The sequence below is a fragment of the Trifolium pratense genome, linkage group LG1 (genome assembly GCF_020283565.1).
Source record: "Trifolium pratense cultivar HEN17-A07 linkage group LG1, ARS_RC_1.1, whole genome shotgun sequence".
NCBI classification, from domain to species: Eukaryota; Viridiplantae; Streptophyta; class Magnoliopsida; order Fabales; family Fabaceae; genus Trifolium; species Trifolium pratense.
In genome coordinates, this window is record NC_060059.1 from 4,704,951 (window position 1) to 4,706,864 (window position 1,914).

The window sequence follows — 1,914 nt, forward strand, 5'->3', positions numbered from 1 at the left end:
ATGAATCATTTTTCATAGCACATTCATTTTCAACCCCTATACATCATTTTCACTCTCATATATAGTATCATGTATTTTTGCTATACTTAACAAAAGTTAATCACCCTACCCTTATCCATATATTCGTAAAATTCTTAACCAACTAAACTAAGGGCATTCAAAACGTGCGGTTTTCTTGCTATACTGTATATCTCCTTGAAACAGAGTAACGATAATAACTACCAACCAGAACAGGACCATAGTTTATGTCACAACAAAAAAACACACGGGAAATTCATTAAACAAAACAAGATCAATTCACAAAAAGGACAAATATATTTAAATCTTCTCTTTTATTTATACATAGATAAATATAAACTAAAATTAAAATATCATAGTTTTAGGAAGTAGTAACCATCCAATGGCAATGAGTCTCACCCCAATTTAACAATTCTTTGTTTTCATTTTCACCATTTTCTTTGCATCTTCTAACTCTCTCATACTTTCCCATTCTTACGTCACTACCTTTCATCTCCTCACATGCTGCAACAACAACACTTTCTACTTTTTCCTCTGTTTCATCCTCTGTTTTATTCTTCTCTGTTTCTTCCTCTGTTTTATCCTCTGTTTCTTCTTCAAAATCTTGTATTTTTCCACCAATCGTTTTATTTTCAAAAAATTCTTCTTCATTGTGTTGTTCTTCATTTTCATCTATGATATCATCATCAACATCTTCTTGTTCTTGATCTTCTTCTGGGTCCAAACTTGTAGTTTCATTTGTCAAAAAACAGAGGCGAAGGCGGCCATTGCTTCGATCAGCTTGAAAGCAAGAAGTACTTGGTGGAACCTTAGTAACTTCAATCACTAACCTTCCATCTTCACGGTGAGGTCTAACACGAAGAGATTCCGATCCTCTTATCGTTGTCAAAGGTGGTGGAAAATTATGAGTTTTCACTTTCTTAGTAGCTGCTAAAACTTGACGACAAGGTTGTTTTTGTTCCTCCATTGTTCCCATTAAAGACAACAACATGTCATTTTCTACAATGTCAGTACCACTCTCATTACCAAGATTCTCTGTGCACAATTCAAGACTCTTTGGACTTAGAATCAAAGAGGAACATTTTTGTTGAGGATGAACATAGGTTGTGGTGGGTGTTGTTTCTTTTTTTGATGTGTTTTGAAGAGCATCAAGGAAATTCCAACCACCATTGTTAGGCTTGGTTTGAAAAGTTTCTGTTTTGTGAATGTTTTCTTCATGATGATGAGTTTTGATGATGTTTGAATCACGAAAACATGATTTGAAGGGTAAATCAATTGAATGTTTTGGAGAAGGTAATCTTAACCTTAGTGTTCTTGATTCAACAAGTTGAGATTCAAGATGTGTTTGTAATCCAGGATGGTACACAATTGCAGCCATGATTGATGTTTGTGTCTTAAGTACTAGGATGTTTCAATATTCAAATTAAGGTGAAAGACAAAAGAGTGTTCTAGTTTTTTTTTTTTTTTTTTGGATTGGAAGCAAGTGGTTTTAGGAATGAAGAGAAAGAGAATGAAAGAAGGAATGGGAATGGGAATGGTGTGTGGAAGAAGTGAAGGGAGTGGAAGGTGAATTTATAGTCCCAAAAAGTGCTTAGGACATGAGGTAGGAAAAAGGAGCTTTTTTGCGCCACTTGAAATTGAACATTTCTTAATACAAAAGAGAATGGATAATAAAAAAAATTTCAAAATAAGGAAAACGAGGAAGCAAGGAGTAATGGTCTAAGTGTTGTTGTTGGTATTTTTTTAATTTTTTTGTGTGTCTGACCTAATGTCAAAGGACAATAATTTTGTGTGTGCAATTAGTCTTCTTTTCCTTACAATATCAAGTGTACAGATATTTGGGATTGTAGACATGTCATTTTGTGGATATCAATCAATGATGTATATAAAAGGAGG

At 33.7% G+C, this 1,914-nt stretch overlaps 1 protein-coding gene across 1 annotated transcript; it reads right to left on the minus strand.

Annotated features, from left to right (window-relative positions):
• On the minus strand, positions 1–1,914 carry LOC123882840 (protein FANTASTIC FOUR 3). Its single transcript, XM_045931477.1, has one exon. The coding sequence runs from the start codon at positions 1,394–1,396 to the stop codon at positions 380–382; it is 1,017 nt and encodes a 338-aa protein (XP_045787433.1). The 5' UTR covers positions 1,397–1,914; the 3' UTR covers positions 1–379.